At 38.1% G+C, this 24805-nt stretch overlaps 1 protein-coding gene across 6 annotated transcripts in view; it reads left to right on the top strand.

Annotated features, from left to right (window-relative positions):
- The window catches only part of LOC131066596 (uncharacterized), a 39280-nt gene extending 22304 nt beyond the window's left edge, over nt 1-16976 (top strand). For all 6 annotated transcript variants that reach the window (XM_058001409.2, XM_058001408.2, XM_058001407.2 and 3 more), the window contains 3 exons: nt 14076-14592; nt 15794-16006; nt 16110-16976. In XM_058001409.2, coding sequence (XP_057857392.2) covers nt 14076-14592; nt 15794-16006; nt 16110-16478 — 1099 coding nt within the window. In that variant the 3' untranslated portion in view covers nt 16479-16976. The remainder of the gene's footprint in view (nt 1-14075; nt 14593-15793; nt 16007-16109) is intronic.
- Nucleotides 16977-24805: the final 7829 nt, after the last annotated feature.

Raw genomic sequence — 24805 nt, 5'->3', positions numbered from 1 at the left:
ACCGTCACATTGGTACTAATCGAGGAGGAGTTGCTAACGAAGGACATCCGAAAAAGAAAAGCCAAAGCTTAAGCTAAAAAAGGCTATATTGAGCCTAGAAGGCTTAGAGAAGAAGATAAGGCAAACTCTGAAGGGATTAATAATATTTTATTCCTATTAGTATGCAATGAATATGTAAATATTAATACCTATATATCCATGTATATATATTTCAGTTGAAATGATATATATGAATACATGTCTATATACATATGCATATTCCTATATACCGTTGCATACTACTAGTCATAAAATCTTATGTATCATCTGATACTATATATCAAAAAAATATATAAATATGTATAGATATATGTATATATCTATGTATAATATTCATGGTTTATACATATACAAATAACTCTATACTTTATGTATATATGTATGAGTGGATAAGAATATATAAATTTATATGTATATATAAATACATGTACCTGTATAAATTTGTATGGGTATGACTGTATATAAATCTGACTCCTATGAATATCAGCATATATATACATATATATGTAATTATATGTATATATATGTGTGACACATTATACATATATATATATAAATCTATATACATGTATATATATCTGAATATGTATATATGTATATAAGTGTGTATATATATGAATATATATGTTGGTTTTGCCTAGGATTTTAAACTCCATGCCTGTTGCTCATAAGTAAGCAAGCTCAGCTAATCAGCTGTTTCCTTGTTTACATGTGATGTTGTCAGACATCTAAGAAAAGACCTAAGAAAGAGCTTCAGGGAAGATGAATGCCATCCGCTCCCAAGTTAGCTAACTCATCAGCCCTTTTGTTGCCTTCCCTATAGATGTGATTGATCGTAAATCTCTCAAAACCCTTGCATAACTCAATGGCCCATGTCAATAGAGAGTTGAGTCTCCAATTGGGCATACTACCTTTTCTTAGAGCGATGATAATAATTGTTGAGTCCCCTTCAATATCCAAATTCCTCACTCCCATCTTTTTGCAAAGATCAAGGCCTCCCAGCAAGGCAACCAATTCAGCCCAATTATTAGTCTTGTTACCTATTGGGTGAGCCCTGAGGGCAATTTCTTTTCCTTCCCAGTTATGGATAGAGCATCCTATCCCTGCCACCCCTGGGTTGCCCCGGGAGGCCCCATCAAAGTTTAGCTTCAGCCATCCCTCACTTGGAGGTTGCCACTTACATGCAGCTCTTTTCCTTAGATTTGCTTCAAGGCCATCCCCAATAAATAAAGGGTGGGATGGATAGTCCCTCCCATATCCCCTTCATCTTCTCATCCCAATAAGTTACTGTAGCATTCTTCTTCAAATCGAAGTTGATCAAACTGTTGATTTTTTCGATCATAGCAGCCTCAATTTTATTGATTACCCTATTCACCTCTAATTTTTCATATTTGAAAAGATGCCTATTCCTTTCCTTCCACAATTCCCAAATTATGGAAGATGGAAGAGAAATCCATAAGCCTTCAAATAGACAGCCTCTTCTTAGGACGGGCCAGGCTTTGAGCATTCCTAAAATAGTTTGGGGAAAGGCAGAGGACCAGCCTAGTTTCTGGGTAAACCATAACCAGCATTGGTTTGCATAGTTGCAATTGAGGAGGTGGTTTGTGTCTTCTTCATCCTTTTCACAAAGAGGGCATCTACTAGGTCCCTCATACCCCATCCTCCTGAATTTATCAGCAGTCAAGAGCTTATTCTGGAGAGCAAGCCATGTGAAGACTCCAGCGTTGGGCAGGCAATACCTGTCCCAACAGAGTTTCAGAGGCAGCTCAGTCTTGGGTCTAAGATGACCTTTAGTGATGTGATAATATCCATCCTTAGAGTTATATTCCCCATTCATGGAGCCATCCCACACAAGCCTATCCTTGCCTAGACTAAAGGAGATGTTTCTTTCTCTTAGAATTGCCACGAGTTTGTCTTTGTCCCTTACAGAGATATCCTCATTATCTCTGACAATCCATTGCCACCCTACTCCATCCTCTGAGGGGGAAATGTAGTTCCCAATCAATTTCCCTCCATTTGATTCTAGGAGTGCTCTTGTAGGCCCGAAGTCGTGGATTTCCTCGATCGCCTTATACCCTCCCCAAGAGTCTGACCAAAACAAGGCATCTTCCCCTGACCCTAGGTTCCAAGTGAGTTTATCTGTGATAATATTTCTACATTCCAGCATAAAGTTCCATATGCGAGAGCCTCTTGGCGGATTGTTTTCTCTAAATATTTGGATAGGGTTATCTTCATTAAGGTATTTATGGTACAAGATTCTTGCCCATTTTAAATGGGGATGTCTGAACATTCTCCATACTAACTTTGCCCCAAGGGCCTTGCTTTGGTCACGGATATTTTTAATGCCGACATCTCCTTCTTTTGGTCTACAAATCTTATCCCAAGATAGAAGTGATAATTTCTTATCTTCACTAGCACCTTGCCAAAAGAAAGTCCTAAGGTGTTCATTTAGCTCATCCCCTTTTTTTGCCGATAAATTGTAACAAGAAAGTTGGTAAATGGGCATTGCTACCAGAACTGATTTAACCAAGGTTGCCCTGCCTGCTGAGGACAGCCATTTCCCTTTCCAAGTGTTAATTTTCATCTTGATTTTTTCCACCATGTGGTCCGAAGTCCTGCTTCCTTTATCCAGAGGGATGCCTAAATATTTGCAAGGGAGGAGACCAGGCTTGATCTCCAAGACCCTGCATATCTCTTCCTCGGATGCAGATTCTATGTTAAACATAAACACAACTGACTTCTCCAAATTGACCTCTTGACCCGAGGCTTCCATATAGGATTTGAGGATACCTTCAAAGGCCCTTGCTTCCCTAATGTCGCCTCGCCCAAAAAGCATTGTATCATCTACAAATTGCTGGTGGGTAATCGAAGTTAGACCAATGGTAATGGGTAAACCTATGATTCCCCCCTCTACCCTAGCCTTTGAGATAGACTTACCAAGAGCCTTTGCCATAATGATGAAGAGGAAAGGAGACATAGGATCTCCCTGCCTAAGTGCCCTAGAGCTACTAAAAAAACCTTCAGGTGTGCCATTGACCATGACAGAGAATTTGGGGGTGGATATGCATTCAAAAATAAGGTTGATCCAAGATTTGGTAAAGCCAAATGCTTCCAAACATTTGCATAAAAATCTCCAATCCACTTTGTCATAAGCTTTACTAATATCTAATTTGATCAACATGCTTGGTGCTCCATTAAGCTGAACTGAATGAATAGCTTCCTGAGCTATGATTACCCCGTCATAGATTGATCTATCTAGCACAAAGCCTATTTGTTCTTCGCTAATGATGATAGGGAGAAGTTTCTGAAGTCTAGTTGCTAGAGTTTTGGTAAGTAGTTTATAAAGGGTATTACACAGGGTTATGGGCCTATATTCATTAAAGCTATCAAGTTTCTCTTTTTTCGGAATCAGAACTAAGAAAGTATTGTTGATCTCCTTCAATATCTTACCTGAGTTTCTAACACCCTCTAAGGCCTCCGTTATCTCCAGACCCATAAATCCGTAGCATTTTTGGAAGAAACTAGTTGGGAAGCCATTTGGGCCCAGAGCCTTATCCGGATTCATTTTCATGAGGGCAAATTTGACCTCCTCTGTAAATTTCTCAAGCAGACATCTGTTGTGTTCTGCAACAATGAGTTTTGGAATATTTCTAATTATATTATGTTAGCCTCTAAGGTTTGAACTAGCAGTATTGTTAAGGATGCCTTCAAAAAACCTTACTGCTTCCGCTGCCACCTCTGACAGGTCTTCCAGATTTACTCCTTGGTCGTTCTTAATGTTAGAGATTTGGTTTACCCATCTTTTCTGCTTGGTGCTGTTATGAAAGAACTTTGTGTTGCGATCACCATCTTTCAACCATGTTTCCCTGGATTTTTGTCTCCAGAAGATTTCTTCTTTAGCCAAGATCTTTTCATACTCTGTTAGTAAAATGTTTTCCTTTAAGAAGAGAGGTTCATCCATCCCTCGATCCAAAACTTCCCTATTAACATCCTTAAGGTCCTTTTCTACTAACAGTTTCTTATCAAAGATGTTACTGAAGTGCTCTCTATTCCACTCCAAGAGCCTCCTTTTGATTACCTTCAATTTGTTTGCAACAATATACATCTTTGAACCTGAGAATAATGATTCACTCCACCCTTGTTCAATCAGGTTGATGATGTTATCATCCTTATACCACATGTTCTCGAATTTGAATGGGCAGTTTCTTGGTCCTTGATCTGCCATAATGTTAAGTTGGAGTGGATAATGGTCAGAACCGGATAAAGGTAAGATCTCTGCTTCCATAGTGTAATTGAAATTCATAAGCCCACCATAGATAAAAAATCTATTGAGCTTTTCAGCAATATTGCTAAAGCCTTTCCTTTTGTTGTTCCAAGTAAAGGTGTTCTCTGCTATCTGGATTTCCAACAAAGAATTCCTATTGATCCAATCATTGAAGTCCAATGCCGCGGTAGGTAGCTTGTTACTACCTCCTCTTTTGTCTAATGCCTTAGTGATGGCATTGAAATCTCCTCCAATAATACACAACTCATTCAGATTGCCTCTTAAGAAAGTCTCAAGTTCCAACCAAACTTGAGCTTTATCCCTGTTCTAAATAGGACCATATACATTGATCAGGTTAAATCTTAACTTATTATTATAGCATTTTACCTTTCCGCCTATCCAATTCTGTTTTATCTCTGATGGTGTAAAGGAGGAATATCTAGGATCCCAGAGGATTGTTAAGCCTCCTGAAGCCCCTTGAGCTGGGGAATACTTCAGTTTTCTAAAACCTAATTTCTTCTTAAAGAGGTCTATTTCAGTTGAGTTCATTTTAATTTCTTGGACTAGAATTCTGTTTGGATTTGATTCAGATCTACAACGTTTTATGATACGCTGCTTGTTAGGGGCATTCATGCCCCTAACATTCCATGATAAGAGTTTCATGGCTTAGTGGGGAGGAACTTCCCCTCCCCTACATTAAATAGTGATGAAATTTTGGGTTGGCCCATAGCTTCCCCATCCTTGGCTCTTAATTCAACAAGGGATCTCCTAGCTCTCCTTTTAATGGGCTTGGCGCAGTCAGGAGAGTCTTTGCTCTCCTCTATATTATGGATGCCTAGAATGTTTGGGTTCACATTTTCCAAATTATCTAGGTCAATGAATAATTCTTCTATTTCCATATTAACTCTGGTTCGTTCCAATAAGTTTTTTACATATAGCTCCCTCTGTCTTTCCAATTCTTCGGAGTCACAAACCTCATCAAGAAACTGTTCCATTAGGTCATTAATTACTTCTTCCCCAATAAAGTTGGCAATAATGTTGACTTCCCTTTCTACTTGCTCTTTCTCTTCCGCTTCTGCCACCACTGGATCACTATTCTGGGATGAACTATATTCCTTTGCTCCCCCACTTTCCTCAATATCCTTATCTTGTGTTGTCGGCTGTTCATACTCAGATCCTTTATCCTGAACAGGAGGACACAAATCCTTCACTAGTGGTTGCTCAGAAGGGAATAATTTTACTTCTGTTGAAATCCCCAAGGGGATCGTACAATCTTCTTGCCCCTTGTTAATGATAAATTCTCCTTCTTCAATATCCTCAGTATCCTTAGTTTCCTCAATATGCCTAGATGGCAAAGGGATTTCCTCGACCACAAAACCCCCCTTTTCTAGATTGAAACTAATGTCTACCCCAAGAATCCTACTGGATCTCAAATGAGAAGGAGGCAGAACTGGAGTCGATGCAGCGTCTAGATTGAGAATCCCTTTGAAGAATTCAGGATAGATAAGGAAGGACGACGCCCCTGATTTAATCTCAATAGGTTTTAAGGTTTTAACACCATAATTATTATCATCACACAGTTCGCATACTTCCTATATTTATCACTAATTTCTACAAATTTGCCAATGTGATTACCAATTTTCCTAATAATTTCAATATCCATTAATTCAACTGGTAGGTTAGGTATCAATACCGGTCTATCTATCTTTAGAGATTGCATCTTATTAGGGTTAAAATCCGGAATCCAATCTAAAAACAAAAATCAAAACCTTTGAAAGTCGGAGATTTACCTGTTAAGAGTTCCTTCTTGTGTCTTGAATTACCACAATCAACATACAGAAAACCTTCGGATAGGATAGCTATACTTACTATCCAATTGAAGGATGACATAAACCAATCTGCAATAGCCTCCGATGAGATTCCAAGACCTTACCATCTCGCAAAAACTCCTAAGGCCTTGCAAGATTGTTGAATCCACTTAACCAAATTCTCATTAATCTCTAAAACATTGACCAAGTTTGAGTTAGGGTCCCCGTTTGAACCCGATCCCGCCGTTACGGGTTTAGGAGGCAGCAAGGCTGTCTTACCCTTTCTTAAAGAAGCCTTAGGTGCAGATTGAGTTTGAGCCGGCCTTCTGGGATTATTAATTTTGCTTCTATTATTATTTTCTGAAAAAAGGGTAGCCCGGGGATTTGGTTTTAAATAACCTTCCTCAAGATTTTGCAGTTGATTGAACCTATTGGAAGTGGTCGACCTAGAATTGCCTTGGCCGCAATCCTTGCCATTTGCGGCCCTTGGAGGGTTTTTCATGGCTGCCCTGCGAGCCCTCCTAGGTTTCACTACTTGCCATTCCGTCTACTCCTGAGACAGGGGAGCCCTAATCCCCGGGTTGCCATAACTAAGTGCATATTTAGTCCGCTCATAAAACCATTGTTGGTGGAGAAGATCTGGCGATTTCCTCAAAGGAAATTGGGATGAAAAAATTGCTCGATGCCTACCCTGCCTATTTTCGCACATTTTCGCTTCTTCGACCTATATTCATAATTTAGGAAATTTTAAAATAGATTATTTAAATCAATTTTATTTAATATACTGTAATTTATCAAATTGTAATATATTAAGATAAATTACTATAATATACTATAATTTATTTTATATTTTTGCAAATTTATTTAATATTTTAAGATATATTACAATACATTTAATATTTTAAGATAAATTACTGTAATATATTTAATTTATTTCATATTTTTCCAAATTTATTTAATATTTTAAGATATATTACTGTAATATACATAGTTCACGGGGTTTAGGGACGTTTCCTTGGGGGGACAAGTCTCAAGGACAGTGGTACTTGGGGCCGAAGTTTGGGAATGTCGGGGGGACAGCGGCGGGGGAGGGGGGGCGGGGCGGTAGGGGAGCAGTGCTGACATATACATTTAGTACCTAAAAAATTAGTTTAAAAAAGATAAAGATGTATCACATAATAACCAAAGTCTAGTATTCAAATGACAAATGTCAATATATCAAATATAGACACTGGAACAAGAATTTTCAAAAAATTTCGTTTCATAATCATCTTAATCACGATCCAATGTTCATCAAATACAATCAACTGATCAAGTTATCAAGATTCAACAATGTTCAAACTTCAAAAACAAAATACTAAATAGCACTAGATATAGAGTCTAATGACTCTAATCATCCCCAAGCTCCTCGCCAAACTCCTCAATGTCCTCATCACTCAAACTGGTGGACCCCACATTCTCAAGCTCATCTATACCCTTACCAACCAGCCGTACCTCTGTAGCATCATCATCAACCTGTGCTGGCTCTTCTAGCTCTACATTTCATTTGGCTATTGGACTCTCCTTGTACATAGATGTGTTGCGGTCAATGAGACGCAATGCACTATGTACTGCCACAAGCTTCTTTGCCCTCCTAGAAGTAAGCCTATTCCTCTTAACGGAGTGGATGAAGTGCTAAGTAGACCAATTTCTCTCAACAACAGAAGAACTAGAAACCTGGGACAGCAAACAAATGGCTAGAGTAGTTATCAAATATTTAGGTCCATGCATAGTCCACCACAACTTGGGGTCCTCTTCTAACATAATCTCGAGATTTATCTTCGTTGCCTCTAAATTCCCCATAGAGTGGCAAATTTTGTCCACTCAGTACGAATCTGGCTAGCCTCTGTAAGAAAATAGATTTTGTCAACTGCAGTAATGAATCCGTATTTCACCTCAGGATCCTCTATAGGTATAATTCTACCTAGCCTTTGCACGTACCACTTCGGGTTCAATGCATAAGCAGCCATGTGTAAGGGAGTGTTGAGCTTCTCCCACCTACGATGAATGATCGGCTGAATATGCTCATTGTAGAATTGCAAAGTAGGGTCCTCTTGCACAACAACCTTCATTTGACCAAGCATGGAATCAATGCATTCATACACCTCTTCAAGGGAAGGTGCATTAGAATCCCCAAATCTAATAACTGTGAAGACTGGAGCAATGATGGAAACAATATATTTGGCATTAGCCCAAAAGAGATCATTCTTCACCACCTCCTTTGCCCTCAACCCTTGTTGTGTCTTCGACTTAGGTCACCTATTTCATTTTGTTGTCATAACCATTAGTTGCAATGGCTCTTGCAACTTAGGCATCCTCTCCAAGAGAATAAAGTATGATGCATACCAAGTCTCTACAGGCTTTAGGAATTCCTTCTTGGAGAAGTTCTTAAGGAGTGCATGTGAAGTATGGTGGTTGCAGATAAACATCTTCACATCTCTAGCATCACTAACAATTTGATTTGATCTGCTGTATTTTACCCATGTCCTCGAGTGCATTATTCATGGCATGCAAACAACAAGGAGTCCACCAAATATGTCTATAGGCTGCCTTAATCATCTTCCCTGCTGCTCTACACACGTGGGCAGCATCTGTCACTACCTGCACCACATTTTGTGGCCGAACCTCCTCTATAGCATCCTTGAGGATTTGGAACCGAAAATGATACTCCTTGCTATGCCCTGAACAATCAGTAGTCCTAAGGAAATAAGGGCCCACTGTAGATGTAACCATGATATTGATGAGTGGATGATGCCTAATGTTTGTCCACCCATCCATGGCTATGCTGCAACCACTTGTGACCTAGGTTCTCTTCATCTTCTCCATCAAATTATTAATCTTGGAATAGTTTTGATCCAAGATTGTTGTCCTCAATTTAGTCTCACCAAGTGGCACATATGATGGTCTTGCCCTTATTATCTTTGCCATAGCTTCCTTATAATAAGGAGAGCAGGCCATGTGGAATGGAATGTCATTGGCAAAGAAGAGTTTGCCAATGGCATCATTTGCCTCATCTTTTGCTTGCACATTAAATAAATCAGCCAATGGTTGTGAAGATGGACTAGCCATCTTACATTTACCCCTAGCCTCTGCTGCCCCTGAATTGGATGGAATTGGTGGCCTTTGAGTTTGCAAACTAGAAGAAGAAACTACATGAACCTGATAAGCCCTATTCCTATGTGGCAAAGTACATGACGTAGGTACTTCATCTTCATTGCAGCCCCATAACTTTAACATTTCAGCCCCGTACTTCAAGTTTTTATGCACCTTCTTGCATCCTTCTACACCTTTGCCTCAAACAAGAAAGAAGTGAGCATTAGTTCTAGTAATGCTGCTAAACAATTCAAGATTACACATGTTGAACTTCCACATTCTAGTGCCCCCAACTGTCCCAGGTTGTGCTGGCACCTTAGACGCAAATTGTTTTAAGGGTGATTTTGGATCAAAGGGAGCCTTGGCCCATTTTTTGAGGATTTCAGAAGGGCAGTTGAAATTTCCACTCCCAACAAAACTTATTTTAGTTTGACTTGCCCCCACTTCTTTTGTGCTAGGTTCATCAGATGATTCATTTTCACTATGAATTTCAACCTCCTCATCCTCACTCATGCAATGTTAAAAAAAACTAAAAAAAATTTCAAGCAAATAATTTTTTTTCAAAGAACTTAGAAATGTTTGTAAATTTAAAATTTTTGGTTGCTTGAAGTTGAATATTAATAATCATCATCATTATTAATGATGCTAATTATTAATATTCAACTTCAAGCAAACAATTTGTTTTCAGTTTCTAAGTTTTTTTTTCTAAACTTCTTTGTTTCTAATGGCTGCAATTTGGTCCTTGAGCCAAAAATTTGACCAATTAGCAAATTTTCTTTTTAAGGAATTTAGAATGGCAAATGCCTACCTTCAATCTTGCAGCAAGAATGAAGAAGCTTCCTCTATCCTCTTCCAAGTTTGCTGATTCAACTTGCAGTCCACCTTCCTGGTTTCCAAGCTAGAGCAAATAAGATGTTTTAAACTTTTTTGTTGTTGCAAATGACTGAAATGAGACTAAATGTCTCTTTATGAGCTTTCTACCATTTTAGGGTTACATTTACCAAGGCATTGTTATGTTTTTTAATTTTAAAAACTCTTTTTTTTTTTGTTATCGCCGCAGGAGACGCCTAGGCGTTTCTTTCCCCTTCGAGGGACGTCAAGCGTCTCTTCTAAGAGAGACGTCTCTCCCGTGCTCTTGGATGGAAGAAACGTCTCTTCTCTGGCTGAGAGGCATGGTGGAGGTGGAGGTGCGGTGGAGAGATGTTTTGGACGCGTCTCCCCATCCAAGAAACGTCTTTGTCTCGGAAACTCATGGTTTTTTGGGGAAGCCGCGTCCCTGTGGAACACTGGTAATATATTGTAATTTATTGTTTATTATTGTAGTATTTAATATTACAGTAATATATCTTAAATTAAATAAATATATTTTCTTACAATATCTCTTTAGTATGAAATGACCTAAAATATGTGAAAAAGTAGTTTTTGATTGTTTTTCAGCAATTTTTTGCTTTTTTTTGTAAATCCGATTTTTTCTCGGTTTTTTTCAGAAAATCTCATACTTTTGTTTTGCTGATTAATTCCCCAAACGATTAATGCTTCTATGATACATACATAATTGCTACATAAATTATTTTAAGTTGATTTAACAATTTACAATATGCAAAAATAATAATAGAGTTGCATGGGAAGATAACCCAAAAAATGGGTCACTGAAATAGAGAAACATTTCATTTGGTGTAGGTTTTGTTTATACAATTTTTTTAATTTAAAATGCATGAATGAAGTTTTTAAAAATTAAAGTTGGAAGATTTACGCCAAATTTTTAAAAAATCAAATCACATAGTATTTGGCATGGTTGGAAAATCAAGGTTTTTTGGACACATGTGGGTATAGTATCAGATACGTATCTGGGCCGTATCGGATACATATCTGTTTTGGACATGGGGGATACACATGCCCAAGGAGGAACAAAGGAGTTTTCGGCTACTCTACCTCACTGGTTCATAGCTCTGGGTCAAAAGCGTTTTGCATGGTACCGGAGGCATGTCATGCCAGTGTTGGTCACATTAAAAAGTTTACCTGGCACTTTTTAAAAAAAAAAAATTCATTATACCAATCATTGAGACATTTATCAAGGTCTTTAGCATGATCTTGTAAAATAGGATAACTATAATATCCTTGCACTGTGAGGCTATGCCCACCTTCGAGCAACTTTTCTGTACCCAAAAAAGGATTAGGCAAAATAAAATTTTATGATGGCCAACCACAAGCTTTACTTTTGATTTATACATTTGAAGAGAAACACTATAATAGGTCTACTAGAGTTGTATGTTACCTGGTGTCAGGTTTTCAATAAAATTCTGTTTGCATCTGCTGCAAACCTCCCTTCCATTCTGCATAGGTACCACAGCAAGTGCTGATAATTTTTTAAGGCTGAATAGGTTTTACCTGTCATTTTCTGTGAATTTTATAGCACAAGGTGTTGGGAACTATTCTTGTGTTCCCCATGTATATTCTGGTCTGGACCTCAACCACCCAGAGATAATAGGTAAAAACATTTCCATCTTTGATTTTAGCTTCTCAAAGAAGTCTCAGTGGATCAAAATGTGTCCATCTAAACCAATTACGGTCATTGACTATCTCTGTTAAAAACTGAGTGGAAGCCAATCTGCTTCCAGTCAACAAATCGTTTTTCAAAAGGATTATCCAATGGGTTAATAAAAATTCCCTGTTCTGATCAACAAAAAATTACAGATTGCTGGGATAAATAGTAAATACCCAATTCAGATTTCTGGGAAGAAGAAACATTAGTCACGAAATTCTGTGTATAAGACATCTAGAAACATTCAAGACCTGAACATTGTTTTCCATGCATTGCTTATAATTCTGCTTATTCTCAATTTTAAGCCGGGTCTTAAATTCACCGTCACTTTCAAAGTGGTCTATTAACCAGCCTTTTTCCTAATTTTTTTGGATTGTTGGCAATCACCTGCTAGAGAATGATTCCTCTTACCACTAAAAGAGAATCTCCACTCTCTTTCCACCATTATCTCCTTTATCTTACCTGTAAACTTTATTGGAGGATATTCCACTTTAAACTGTTTCCCCACCACCCTCTTGGCAGAATTAAGGCCATAGAAACATGGGTGATATTAAATTAAATTGTTAGTGCAGCGACAATTTTTCAAGGAATTTGGTTGATTATTCAGGTCTGTCACATGAAAGTTCTTCAGGTCTTTAATCATTCTATGGTCACTGCCTGTAATGACTAAGTCATCAACACATGCAATTGCCATGATCACTACTTGGTCATTTTGGACCTTGGTGTTACTGGTTGGAATTATCTAAAGAATTCTGAAACCCATTCTGCAAGAAATGTTAATCAATCTTGACATAGTAGAGTTTGTGATTCGACTATGACCCATGGAACTGCCTTTTTGACGTAATACCTAAGATGCTCTTTTCCCTTTTGTACATCACCAGGTGGCTTATCAATGTATATTTCCTCAATCACATTTGCACCAAGGGAAGCATCCTTCACATCTAACTAATGGACCTACTGCTTAACCTGGGCAGCTTCAGCAAGGACAAAGCTGATGGTGATCATTTTGGTCACATGTGCAAAAGTTTCTTCATAATCTATGCCTTATTTTCTCCTATAGCTTTTGGCCTCTAATTTAACTTCGTGCTGGTTAACTGTCCTGTCTGATTCACAATTAGTCATGAAGAAGCCATCTACACCCAATAGCTGCTGGTAATTCTGTCCAGACCCGAGTATCATTTCTTTGAATGGCTTTAATTTTTTAATCACTTCAATGATTTATTTGTGTTTCTTGCTTGCCTCCTCAAAGGTGGAAGGCTCATCAGCATTCGACACTTGAGCCATAAGGGCAAAATTAATTGTCTGATAGTATTGATTCCCATCTACGGTCTCCAGCTTGATCTTAATCAGCATCTTATTTCGTTGAAGGGTACTTCCTTATATGGCTATTTCTACCTATATTTGGATCATATGATGTGGATTAACAACTTTGGCTTTTTCTCCTTTAGTTATGTTCACATTTTTAACTGTTTAGTAAAATTTTCGGATCCCAGGGTTCTTTTTACCCTATTAGTTTTCTATTGCAACAATGTATTTCTGAGTTCCGGGAACCCATTTTAGTAATTTATAGACATTCATATACTTTTTACTTTATTCCAAGTGTTCATCTTAGACTGCGTCTTGCCTTCTTTCTCAGGGACTTTTCTGTTGTAAACAATTATTTGAGTACCATTTCGGTACCTTCATCTCTGGGGAATTTAGTAAAATCAATACTTTGAAGTGTCAGATTTTGAAAGTTTGGCTGCTCAGGTTGTTCCTTTGTTGGAAAGTGAATTTTCCTGACATCAGCACTCTCCATCACTTCACCAAAGATATATCTTGGGATGTGTGGATCTTATTTGGCTTCAATTCATTCACCGAATGAGCCCTGCTGGTTTCACTATATCTAAGGAAGATGCATTTATTGATTTTATCATTTGGGATGTGTGGATCTTATTTGGCTTCAATTCATTCACCGAATGAGCCCTGCTGGTTTCACTATACCTAAGGAAGATGCATTTATTGCTTTTATCATTTGGGATGTGTGTATACAAATCTCCATAGATAACTAGCTATTGTCGTTCTATCTGAATTTTGTTAAACTATTATTTGCCAAGTGATCAGTTCTTCCTATAAGGAGTAGATTTTTGGTCTTCATTTTTGACCTGGCACCTCTCTGATTATCTGCAGATCAAGTAATATAGCAATCGATATAATTGTTATTTGCAGCTCTGTGATTTCCACATTGAACATGTGATTCTTGTTTATTTCAAATACTTAAATTTCACCTTTGTGTTTCCAATTTGATTAGAGGAGATCACATTCCATGCACAATCCTGGAGCTTTGCACCAGAAGATATGGAACTGTTTTTGAAGGTGATGTTTTGGTTGCCTATGGCCCTGCCTATCCCAGGAACACTGGAGTCCAGATAAAAGCAGAGATTGTTCATATTGATCTTGTTGACCGAAATGGGCAGATGACAATAACTGTTAATATTAGCAACAACCTCATAGAAATGTTCCTGCCAAGAATGTTGCCTGGATCCAGTGTTCGCATCACAAATTTCCTTGTCAAATCCAAAACAAAGTATGAAAGAGGCGATGCGAATTGTTGTCTTGCCCTTACTTCAAAAAGCATAGTCAACACTGTGATGAGAATTTGCAAACAGCTCAAACTAACTCCGGACAAAACCATTTCGCAGCTGATACAAGAAGATTGTAGCTATTCAGTTGGCTCATTTGGTGCTGTTATTACTAGTTACCACCTTAAAAGAAATCAATGTGAACTACGTGTTAAGGATGGTGACCTTCAAAATGACATGGCCACTGTAAGCATTGCTCTATGCGCATGCTCTTACTATGTTTCCCATGTATTGCTAACAATTCTGCTTTTTCTCAATTTTAATTTGTATATGAAATTCCCCCCCGCCCCCTCTCCCAAAATGGTCTCATTTTCAACAATATTAACCAGCCCTTTCACTGATGTTTTTGGATCTGTAGGAATCACCTACTATAGAATGATTCTTCTTACGACTAGCAGAGAATCTCCACCATGCTTCCTCCTTTATTTCCTTTAGCTTATAATTACCTGCAAGCTTTATTGGAGACTTCCACTTTAAATTATTGCTCTTACTACCCTCTTGGCAGAATTATGGCCATAGAAATATGAGTGGTAATAAATGTAATTTTTAGTGCAGTGATGTTATTTTTTAAAGAATCTGGTAGATTGTTCAGGTCTGTCATATGAAAATTCTTCAAGTTTTTAATCACTCTATGATTGCTGCCTGTAATGATAAATTCATCAACATTTGCAACCACCATGGTCATTACTTGGCTAATTTGGACCTTGGTGTACTGGTTGGAATCATCTAAGATTTTAAAAAATTCTGAAACTCTGATTCTGCAAGAAATATTCATCAACCTTAACATGGAAGGGTTTGTGATTCCACCATAACCCATAGAACTGCCATTTTGAGGTGATAGATGCTCTTTATCCTTCTACATAACCAGGTGGCCTTTTCATATATATTCCTCAATCACATTCCCACCAAGGAAAGCATTTTTTACATCTAGCCAATGGATCTACTGCTTAAACTGGGCAGTGAAGCAAGGATGGAATAACCTTTGAATGGCTTTGATTTCTAAATTATTTCAGCTATCAGCTTGTGTTTCTTACTTGCCTTAAAGGTGGAATGCTCTTCAGCAATAGATGATTGAGCCACAAGGGCAAACTTAATTGTCTGATAGCATTGATTCCTAACCATGGTCTCTAGCTTTAATCTTAATCAGCTCCTTATTTCATTGAGGGGTCTTTCCTCACATGGCTATTTGTACTTGTACTTGGATTATTCAGTTTGGGGCTTACAACTTTGGTTTTTTTCCCTTTATTTATGTCCACATTTTTTATTGTTTAGTAACTTTACAGATCCTAGGGTTCTTTTTACCATACTGCTTCTCTATTGTGACATTGTATTTTTGAGTCCCGATGATCTGCTTTGGTCATTTACAGACACTAAAATTGTCTTGCAGGTTGTAATTACAAATCCCAATACAGATTTGTATACCAAAATCGAGAACCTTCTCGTATTAACACACACACCATTCATTCTTTTCAAGAATGTTGTAAGAGATGGGCCAAAGGGGACAAACATTATCCGTGCAACAAAGTCCACATTCCTGGAAGAGCTCAATGACGAATGCACAAGGGCCAATTTGCAGACTCTAGCAAAATCTGATATCCAGGCAAGAGCCAGTCACAGTCCAAAGTCAATGCATAGCTTGATCATGTAAAATGTTGCATTGAACAAATGCTTAATAGCATTGACAACAAACACGTCTTTTGCAGGTAACAGGCACTTTGAGAGCAAAGAATGCTTACCAGCCTCCATTTGAGCCTTTCTGCAAATCATGCGAGCATTTGATTTTGCTTGATGATTCCACCACAGTTAGTTCTGTTCACTGCCCAACCTGCATAACAGAGACTGAGATTTCATTTTGTCAGGCCTTGCAATGCACAATACACAAGGAAGACGGCAACATTGACTGCTGCTTACATCAAGAGCCTCTTCAACAAAATTTCCCGGAGCTTGCAAACATTTCATATGAACAATATAACAAAGACATTTCAACAGCTGTGTTTTTGCTATGCAGGTTCCAAATCCATGGAACATTTACACTAGTAGAAAATTCTATTGTCCATATTGCCAGGTACTGAGCTGCCTGTCTGTCGATTTTTTGTAACTATTTCCTAGGAAAAAGATTTCCTTAAAAACCAAATCACGGGGTTTTACTGCTGCTCAGTCATTATATAATCTGCTTCTGGAAAACAAGGCTCTTTGTTGTGGTGAGTGAAGACTATTAAAATTGAAGAAAGAATATTTTGCAGCGCCTGGCATCACTGTCTGCAAGAAAATGAACAGTCATATATCTACAGCCTCTTGTTGTAAGCTGTTATACAAAGAACTGATCGAGGCATTTACTGTATGTTTATACAATTCAAGTTGTATCTTTGCTCATGGAGAATATTGCTCTAATTCCTCTTCCATGATAGCTGTCAGGATTTGCTAATTCTGCATGTAACTAACTAGCAAGAAAATCTGGTTGCAAAATTTCTTGAACTTCACTGCCATCAGAATTTGGCTCTGTTAATTATTTTTCAAGGCAACTGATGTTTACTGGAAGAAATGAATTTAGCAATTTTATTGATATTCCATCTCTTGTGATTAATATGATTTGTGAAGGCACCATTCATTGATCCAATTTGCAGTACTTGACTGCACTATAGGAAAGGATTAAAGCATTGCTAGTAATGAAAATAAAGAACATAAGTGTGTTTAAACAACCTTTTCATTGCCTTTAATACAGTTCATGTGTAGCCCTGCGTAATTTTCATGACTGCTTTAAGTGACTTCCAGGTAATCAACTTGATAGATCCCTATGAATTATTCAAGACTTAATTCTCATCAAATGATTTATGGTCTCACACGAAACATTGATATTCATTGATTTGAAATGTGAAATTGGATATTTACACGAGCAAAATTAACTAAAGAACAAAGCCTGCTACTGTCAGAATTAAGTGGAGAAAATATAGGAAACCAGCTAACAATTATGGAGTATCAAAGCACACATGGTGATTTAAAGGTGAAGAGAATGGGAATTCTTTTAGATTTTGTAAAATGTAATGAGTTTATTGGTTTCTACTTTCTAGTCATTATACAATATGCAATCTCTACAAATGAAATTAGAAATTACCACAATACCAATGCAATTAGAAAATGATACACTGTATAATTGATAAACACATTGAATTGGACCACCCAAATGTATAAATATTTCAAAAAACCATGTTTAACTGTTTGAGTTGCAACACTAACATCCCAGGTAAACATGAACTATGTCTTGCCAAAACAAAATTGCCTAGATACCCTTTGGCAGGAACTTGGCTTCACTGCACCTCTTGTTGAGACTGCCATCTTCTCTGCATCCATACACAAATAGTTATATTTCCCAAAGGATATGCACAGTCTCCTTGATGCCTGGCTGAGGTGGTTCTCATGTTAGAACGTCAGGTCAAATTATTCCTGTGCTTTATCAAATGGAGCCATGAGAATTCTGTCACATAGAAAAGGGAGCATTTGCTGACACATTCATTAAATATGAAGAGGAGGGTAGGTACCTGGAGAAACTTAACGAGTAGAATGAAACCCTTCATTCTCTTCATATATAGCTGGGGAATTATTTAACAGGTAATCTTTCTGTGGTTTTGGTAGTGCTACTTAATACAATTCTTTTCTTTTTTCAAGTGTGGTTAACTGTTTTCTCATGGAATTCTGCTTTCGTTTATAAAGTTTCAGTGACTGAAAAAACATAGTAATAGCATTGCAAAAGGAAGTACAAAGGAAAACATGTTTACATGTTGCTGAATGTTCAGTGAGACTTGAACAATCTTGTGAAAGATTTTGAAAGGTGTTTCCTTGATGAACATTACAAGATTTTGAAAACCACTGCGGGCTGAAGAAAGGGAAGGTTAAGACTAAGGTAGTTGTCTTTTTTGGCATGGGTGGATCAGGGAAGACAACTCTTACTGAAGAGTTGTTTAACCAAAAGCAATCAAATTACTCGAGCAAGTTTTTTGTTTAATGTATCAAAAGTGTCCACGAGAAGTGAATTACCTTCTTTGTGACTTAAGCTTCTCAAAGATCTCTTCAACATAAAATCCCAGTTTTACAAGTATAGAGGATGGACCAAGCTATCTCAAAGGCCATATATGAAGGAGCCTCCTTTTACACTTCCTAGTTGTTGTAGATGGCATTGACCATGAGGAGTAGTTAAATGCTCTACTAGTCATGGATATCTTAAATAATTTGGCAATACTCTTGTTTCTTGTTACAGCTTGGGATGTTGGGGTGCTTATAACTGCAGTGATTACTGTTCGTTATGATTTAAGAGTGGATAGAAATGATGGGAGAGAACTTTTTTATTGGCATGCCTTTGGCCAACCCCATCCATCTAGGGACTGCAAGGTACTGGTTGATGCCTTTGTAGCAGTGTTACAAGACTCTGCAAGACACGCAAAGTCTTGTTGAGTCTCAAGACAGGCCTGTCATGCCGGGTTTATGGGCCCCTGGACTCGGACTTGTTGAGTTTGACCAAGGCTGGCAGATCGGGAAACTCATCGAGCCACGAGCCCCAGACTCTACTGTCCCAACAATTTCAACAAGTCACAAAAAAATTAAAAAAAGGAGTTTAAGTTAAAAACAAAAGACTTATATTTGTTTCCCCAACCCCTAAAAGTCATTCTTATTGTTTTCAAGCATAAGGAAAGGAAAACAATGCTTTGAGCAAAAATAGTATGTTATTGAAGAGAAAACCAACAAGTTGATTGAAGATCATTTGGGTAGGTTAGTAGCTTGTATTGACATATTTAGAGGATCTCAAGAAGGATTTGGAGGAGGTCACAACTAATTTGGAGATGCATTTTTTCATTTTTAGAGCAAATTTGAAGAGGTAAGTTAATATTTTTTGTTATTTTTTGCTTCTTTTTTTCTTCAAACTTCCATTTTTTTGGTACATTTGTTTTATTTTATTTCATTTTAGGCTAATGAAAAAAAAAAAGAAACCATAGCTGTTTTTATTTATTTTTCCTTAATTCTTTAGTTGCACACCCTAATTGTTTTTAGTTTTTTTTGCTTTTTTTTTAATTAATTAATTTATTTATTTTAATTCAATTAGAAAGTGTAAATGCTAATTTTTTATCATTTATAATTTATTGAAGCTTACCATTTATTTATAGATTAATCCAAACTTTGAAGTATAATGTCTAGTTCTACCCCATTTAGAAAGGATCCTGTTTGGAAACATGCTATCCTCGAGACAATAAGGTGAAATAACATGTTTCCATTCCAAAACAAAATACAATGGTGAGGTATTAATCAATTGAAGTATCATCTTGCACAAATACCAACACATGATGTTAAACCATGCACATTAGCACCCATTGATGTTGTATGTGAAGTACAAATGAAAATAGAGGCTTTTGAAGAGAAAAAATAATTAAAAAGGAAGCAAAGAGGAGAAATAGCAAACATTGGTGGAGAGACCTCTTTAGTTCTCCATTTCCTATATCCATGAGTAGTGGTAGTGGTAGTGCAAGTGTGAGTGTTGGGCCTTAGAGCCATAAAAGTAAATTCCAAGTAGATTTGTATTTTGCTTTGTTGAATTTTGCAACACAAGCACTTGCAAGATCAAATGACAACATAACACCTTCCACAAATGAGAGCTCCAAAAATGAATTCTATATTACTAAAAAGAAAAGAATACAAAATGAGTTACAATTGTACATTGAGATGCTTATAAAGAAAGCACAAAGATGCCCTAAGCTAATTTTAGGATAACTAAAGTGCAAGCATGAGGAGCTAAATAAAGCTCAACTCTAGTTAAACTAGATGCACAAAAGCTAAATTGGAAGCAAGCACTCTTAAGTGAACCTAAACAAAAAAGAAAAAAAATATAACTAGTTGTTAAAAAACAGTTAATAGCTAAATATGCTTTAACACCCCCTCTTAAGTGAAACTTAGAGTGAGTAAAAAACTTTGAATGCAAAAATGGGTCTTGACAATAATTGGCTTGATTAGATACCCATGTACAAACCAATTAAGTCTCTATAAGTGGAGAAAAAGAGAAAACCCACATGGGAAAAAACCCCTCTCTAAAAGAAAGAGTTGCAATACATGAAAAAAAAAATTACTGCTAAAAAAAGGAAGGCCTCAAATAGACCCGCCAAGGACAACTTCTCTCACAAAAGTACAATCAAGATTCCCTCCATAGGAGAGGAAAGAAGAAATGATGTATTGCCCCATAAGAGAGAAGCTCCAATGCTAAAGATGAAGGCTCATAGACGAATGCTTAAGATGATCCAAGAGTGGTAAACCGCGTGTCTCCCCTTGGGAAGAAACAAATCTACTAGCCAAGGCTAAAGTAACTACATGAAAGGAGATGGAGGGAATAATCGTGGAATAATTGAAGGAACACAATGGACCACTGAGAGGGGGGTGAATCAGTGGTAATCAATAAAAACTTTAAGCTTCTAAAAGATCTAAGCATTAATAACTTTAATCACAAGACTATGAGGAGAGATATTAAACAGATGAGCACATACACATAAGAAGAAACCCATAACTCAAGTGCATACGAGGAAAACCCACGATGGGGAAAAACCTTGGTGAGAAATGTTGCTGGAGTCTACTGCTCCAATTCAACCTCATAGGTAAATCACTGAATACAATATTTAGGGCACCAACCCAAGGAGCACCAACCCTTGAATTTTATGGGCACCAACCCAAAGGAGCACCAACCTCTATAGTTTATGAGCACCTACTCAAAGGAGCACCAACCCCTAGTTTTAGGGCACCAACCCCTAGCTCTAAGCACCCACTCAGATATTACAATGAGTATATATGAATACAGTTCAAGTACCTTGTTGCAAATAAGGTTTTGCAACTCACAAATATTATTCTCTTGAGATTGAACTGACTCATTTCTGCTTTCTAATCTTGAGCTTCAATCTCAGCTCTCAGCTCTCTATCTGTCTCTGCTCTTGTTCTCTGCTCTCTTCTCTCTGTCTTCTACTCGAATCACTTCTCCCTCTTTGCCTCAGCTTCACCTTCTGCTTCTACAACTGCTCTCACTCTTTTACTTGTTTGTACCCCCTTCTTTCTGATCTCTACAACTTTTCTCTGCCTCATCTCTTTTCTGCAGCTGTTACACTTTCTACTTCTTCTCTTCGACAACTCATCCACACAGACTTGCACACCTCCCAATAGTGCGCACTCTGCTTTTCCTTATCTCTACAAGCTCTTGCACTTGTCCACACAGTTCAGCCAACTTAGCTGCCTCAACTACTACTATCAAATCTCATCAACTCCCTCTTCATTCAGTCAGCTCTGTACCAACAAGATTTCCGTCTAAGAATAGATTCAAAATCTGATCTTCTCGACCTCTTAAAAAATCATGTCTGCAGATGGTTTTTTATTCTCTGTTCTTCCTCTCAAACAGATAGCAGCAATTAATAAATGTACCATCTTCTGTCATTGTGGCAGTTCCACGCACCACATCATCAAACACCTCAGCCATAACACATTCACACTTAGTCTCGAGAGCATGCATACATTCCCCCCAAGAGCTAAAGTTCAAATGTACATATGAGAGATCAGACAAATTCGATCTTCTAAATCTACTCCTTATATTTTATGTCCATCATCATTAATTGGAGCAGCTTCCTTCTTTAGTTCAAACACTGGGTTTAGATTAATATCTTTAGGAATCTTCACCTGCTTCTAGCCTGGACATCTCGTCAGTTGAAGATCTTCTTATGTTCTCGAGCCGCTCACATGATCTTCTGTAGGTTCACCATTACTGCATCATGTTTGTCTTTAGATCATTCTTTGTACTTGGATTACTAAGTTTAGTAATTTTCCTCTGCCCAAAATGATCTGCAATCCTTCCTCGAGCCACACAACCTGCCTGCAACTTGGTTGCCATTAATGTGTTTTCCATCCTCTGTTGACCTATTCTGACAAGATCGACAACTACCACACTAGAATTCTTTGTCACCAACTTCTACATATCAAATATCTTCTTCGACCAACCAGGGAGCCATATGTCTACATTTCCTTTGTCCAGATCATTCGGCCAAGGTCGGTTAACCACCATGTAGATCATTTTGCCATCGGCATGCAAACATCTTCTTATTCAGCGTCCAAGTCACTTGGTCAATCTTGGTCAATCGTCCATGTGGACTTTTGAGTCTACCGACTTGCAGACATGACAGCAAAGTTGGTCACAATCTTCAATTTTGTTGGCAAAAATACCCTTTCATCTTTTCGACAAGTCTCCTCTGATTCGCTTCGTACATGCCACGTCTTTGGGTCAAACTTGGTCAACGCCCATGTAGACTATCGGCCTGCTCAGATCCATTGAACTTCATATTGTGGCTAACCTTCGTGTTATACGCCTCACATATATGTTCTATTCATGCAGGATAACCTTCTGTCATTCTCAATAAGCCTTCGCTTTACTTTTGTTAGCCCGCACCACATTACCATAGTCTCTTAGCCCACGCGGAATAAGGTTTCTCCCTTTTTGTCTCCGCTTGTCCTTAACCCGCACTATATTCCTTAACCCTGTTTCACCACGCGGGATAAGCTTTCTTCATGCTAGCAAAGCTTTTCCCTTATCCTGCGTTGCTCTTCTCATCCATGCTTGGTCACGTGGGATAAGCAGACCCTTTAATGCCTACTTCGCTTTTCCTTATCCCGCAGGCTTTTCACATCCCATCTTGGTCACGCCCTTCACTTCCTTTTGTTTTCTTATCCCACTGACATCATCCTCTTCTCGTGCGGGATAAGCATCTTCAAGCAATCTCCCTTTGATTTCTTATCCCGGGAGACCATTTCTCTCCAAGTTTCACCATGCGGGATAAGGAGGCGTCTTTATTTTTGTTATCCCACGCGAAACTTGTGTAGCGTCTTACTTCGTGCGGGATAAGGTTTTTCTCTTTTGTCTTCGTTTTTCCTTGTCCCACGGGACCACCACATAACCATCTATCTCGTGTGGGATAAGGTTTTCTTCATGGCATGCTTTCACTTGTTAGCTCATGCAACATTTTGTGTGCATCTTAGCTTGTGCGGGATAAGGGAATCTACAATCTTCCCTTTAGTTTCTTATCCCACGTGACTTTTGTTGGTCACTTTTAACACCAAAGGATAAGAGGGAACATCTCTCCGCTTTGACCTCTTTTGACTATTGACTATCTTATCCCGAACAACCATCACTGATCACTTTTGACAACACGAGATAAGAGGGACCACTTTGTTCAAAAAACTTAAGTTATCACGCACGACATTTGTTGGTCACTTTTGATACTACAGGATAAGAGGGACCACCACCTTGTTCATTGAACATAAGTTATCCCGCGCGAAAAGCACATGACCTTTTCCACAACGATCAACCAACATGTTGCGAGATAAGAAGAAACATCATGTGCACCTCACAAGTGTTATCCTATGAGGTCAACACTTTCTCTTAGGAACGCCACGGGATAAGAGGATAGCCCGATTGATCCGTCAACAATGGTATCTCGAACGAAGAACCTCCAAATCAAACGACCACATATCAAAATAGTTTGGTCTATCAACATAGTGGGAATATGTCATTCCACCTTCAATAGATACTCTGATACACATCCTCGGTCTCCTGGTCGGCAGAGCTATTCTGATACAACTTCAAGCAAAATTGTGATGCAACTTCCAGATCGACCGGATTTATACTGATCAAATCACCTGAGCAAATTTAGGACATCCAACAAGAACTTCATAAACATGTCAAGGAACTTCATAGACACAACATATGGCATTGTGGGAGTCTACAACAACACTGTCTTCTTCAACAATATGATCCATCAACTTGATCACTGTGATCTTTGCAAGTCTTTCCAACTCATGACATCAATCAAGCTGATCTCAACAGCTCTTCTACTTAATCTGCAACCTGCAAGTTGACCTGCCTGGTTGACATCAATGGCATCAATGACACTCTTATGCAACTTTATCAAATCAGCCTTGCACACACACGTGTTGACATCAATGACAATTATAATGCCAACAATCTCCCCCTTTGGCATTGATGTCAACACCAATCTTCACTCTCCTCCTTTGACAACAATGGCAAAGGGCGAGTCAAGCAATTGTGACCTGTAGATATCAATATGCTACACTACTCCCCTTTTGGCTCATACCACTTATATCGACAGATTCTCTATAGTCATCCTCTTGATCCTTAAGCAAATTGAGGCACATCTATTTCTGGTACATAGCAATGAATGGAACTTCCAATTTTTGGTCATGACACATCTGCAGTACCTGCACCCATTATGTTGACCTTAATCACTCAGTTGGAAACACATGTCACTTCCCCTGTGACAATTACATTGTACATGTGGTCAATAACACGGTGCTAACTTCAACAACACCACAACTTCTC

The sequence above is a fragment of the Cryptomeria japonica genome, chromosome 10 (assembly GCF_030272615.1).
Source record: "Cryptomeria japonica chromosome 10, Sugi_1.0, whole genome shotgun sequence".
Taxonomy (NCBI): domain Eukaryota; kingdom Viridiplantae; phylum Streptophyta; class Pinopsida; order Cupressales; family Cupressaceae; genus Cryptomeria; species Cryptomeria japonica.
The sequence above is the reverse complement of the archived record's forward strand: the minus strand, read 5'-3'. Positions and strand labels throughout refer to the sequence as shown.